Source organism: Papilio xuthus, unplaced genomic scaffold, assembly GCF_000836235.2.
Source record: "Papilio xuthus unplaced genomic scaffold, Pxut_1.1 DF825928.1, whole genome shotgun sequence".
Lineage (NCBI taxonomy): Eukaryota > Metazoa > Arthropoda > Insecta > Lepidoptera > Papilionidae > Papilio > Papilio xuthus.
The window spans coordinates 8,768,106-8,771,027 of record NW_013532721.1 but is presented as its reverse complement, the minus strand read 5'-3'; the positions used below and the strand labels follow the sequence as shown (position 1 = coordinate 8,771,027).

The 2,922-nt window shown below is 58.3% G+C and overlaps 1 protein-coding gene across 1 annotated transcript in view; it reads right to left on the bottom strand.

Annotated features, from left to right (window-relative positions):
* LOC106125111 (solute carrier family 35 member E1 homolog) overlaps nt 1–807 on the bottom strand; it is a 3,383-nt gene extending 2,576 nt beyond the window's left edge. Inside the window, exon 1 of the mRNA XM_013322192.1 lies at nt 710–807. Coding sequence (XP_013177646.1) covers nt 710–807 — 98 coding nt within the window. The remainder of the gene's footprint in view (nt 1–709) is intronic.
* Nucleotides 808–2,922: the final 2,115 nt, after the last annotated feature.

Here is a 2,922-nt window from a genome sequence, read left to right as displayed (position 1 = left end):
AAAAAAAAAAAACCTAACCTAAAAAAAAAAAAAAAATATATATATATATTGCTGCCGTGGTCGTAGCTATAACATAGGCCGGGATAGAAAAGGGTCTCACGTACGACGCGGTGATTAAGGAGGCAAAGGCCAGGATACAACTGCAGGAGATAGGCATCACAACTGGCGTGCGTTTCCGAGTCTGTGCCACCGGGGCGCGCAGATTCGAAGTTCTGGGCGAGGGTAACGGGCAACAGGCCGACGCGTTAGCCGAAAGGCTAACCCAGATCTTTGATGTAGAATTGGTCCGCGTTTCCAGACCGGCCAAGACCTCGGAGGTCAAAGTCTCGGGGCTGGATGACTCAGCAACCGTCGATGAGGTCTTGACTGCAGTGGCCGAAGCAGGGGGCTGCACCAAAGAAATTCTGCGGTGCACAGGCGTGGTCCAAGACAGGTTCGGCGTGGGGCACGCATGGATAGAGTGCCCAGTTGCAACGGCGAAGCGGGTAGCTTGACCATGTCATGGGTAACCGTAAGCGTCAAGCTGCTCCAGCCTAAGCCATTGCGTTGCTACCGGTGTCCCCAGCGAGGACATGTCAGGGCGCAATGTAACGCGGAAATTTACCGTAGCTATCAGTGCTTCCGCTGCGGTGTGGATGGTCACAAATTTAAACAGTGCACATCCAGTCCGCATTGCACCATCTGCGCTGCGGCGAACAAGAAGGCTGACCATAGGTTAGGAGGAAAGGGTTGCTCCGCTCCGGCCCCGAAGATCACACGAGGGTTGCCCACACGGCCATTACCAGCACACCAGGCGCCAATAGCCATAGCTATGGAGACGGAAGAAGTTACGATTAGAAATGGCCCTTCAACTTCTACAGGCTAACATAAATGACTGCGCGCGGGCTCAGGACCTGCTCCTTCAGAGCATGGCTGAGCTGGCGTCGTAAATCGCCGTTGTGTCTGAGCCATACTTCATCCCCAATAGGGAGGAGTGGGCGGGTGACGAGGAAGACGTGGTGGCCCTGATCCTGCCCCGGTCCTCGAGTGCCTTGTCAATTGATGGGGTGCGAAAGGGCCGGGGGTACGTTGGTGCCAATGTGGGAGGTACCCTGGTTTTAGGCGTCTACTGCGCCCCGAGCAAAAGTCTCGCCGAGTTCGAGCATCTGCTCGACCAGGTCGGAGCTCTTATACGCGGGGGTCGTTCCGGTGCTGTGCTGGTCATGGGCGACTTCAACGCGAGAAGCTCCGCCTGGGGAGACTCAATCACGACACTTCGGGGCGCAGTACTCGAGGAGTGGGCCGTAACCACGGGGCTTTGCCTCATAAACCGCGGCTCGAAACCCACTTGCGTCCGCCCACAGGGCAACTCAATCGTGGACCTGACATTCGCAAGCCCGGCGACGGTGAACCGAGTGCTCAGATGGGATGTAATGGAAGGGACAGAAACGCTGTCAGACCACCATTACATCCGCATCACCGTGTCGGAGGCTCCTACGGTTCCAGACCATCAGGGACCCGAGTTGCCCCATCGCAATATGGGTGGTGAGGCGGATCAATGCGGACCTGCTCAAGGAAGCTGCTCAGGTGGAGACGTGGTCACCAGTAGTCAGCTCACCCGACGTCGATCAGAGGGCCGTCGCGTTGCGCGCATCTCTAACTCGAGTGCGTGATGTGGCGATGCCGCGGCAAGGGCTTCCACCAAGAAAAAGACAGGTGTTCTGGTGGACGGCAGAGATCGCGGAGCTGCGAGCAGCGTGCGTATCCGAAAGGCGACGGCACCTAAGATACCGGATGAGGCGCCATAGGGATCCGCTCGAAGAGGCCAGGCTGAGGACTGCGTACAAAGACGCGAGGTTAGCCCTGAGCCGGGCAATCCGCGAATCGAAGGATAGGGCGCGAGAGCAGATGCTGGACTCCCTCAACCAGGATCCGTGGGGCCGCCTCTACCTTCTGGTTCGCGGGAAGCTGAGGCAACGGGCTCCGGCTCTGATGCAGAGCCTCCAGCCACAGCTGGTGCAGGAGAGTGTGGATGCCCTTTTTCCGTGTAGGGGGACGTATACGCCACCTTTCAGAGTGCCGGGTAGCCATGACACCGCCGAGGATATTCCTCCCATCACCGCTGGCGAATTCGGGGTTGCGATCCGTCGGCTCCGCGCCAAGCGGACGGCTCCGGGCCCAGATTGGATACCGGGCCGCGCCTGGGTGTTGGCCGCGGACGCCTATGAGGAAGAAGTGGTCGCACTCCTGAATGAGTGTCTGGCTCAAGGCCGCTTTCTCTTGCACTGGAAGGAGGGTACTCTGGTCCTATTAAGGAAGGAGGGCCGTCCGCCGGAATCCCCTGCGGGATACAGGCCGATCATCCTATTGGATGAAGCGGCCAAAATCTCCGAGAAGGTCATCGTCAACCGGCTGCAGAGGCATTTGGCGACAGCGGGCCCAAACCTAAATGCAAACCAGTATGACTTTAGGAGCGGTCGGTCGACCATACATGCCCTGAAGAGGGTGAAGGGGATAGCTGAGGCTGCCGTCGCCTAGGGTGAGGTGGTACTCGCGGTGTCCTTGGACATCGCGAACGCGTTCAACACCTTGCCCTGGAGCGTTATTTTAGAGGCGCTACAGTATGGGCAGATGCCTTAGACGCGTCGCGGACGGATCGCGACGCGAATATGCCGGGCCTACCGAACGGTATGCCATGCTGCAGCCTGCCTTCTGACCGGCACTCCCTCCTGGGAGATAGAGGCGGCGGTGTTGGCCGAAGGCTACTGGGTGCGGGCTGAGCAGATAGCCCGGGGCGACCTTCCGGCCCCGGAAGAGCTCGCCCGCGCCCGGGAGCGGAGGAAACGGACGACCGTGGAGCTGTGGGCGAGCGGCCCAGCGCACATGTAGAAAGAATCTTTATCTAATATATAATAATAATCAATATTATATTCTTTTTTTTTT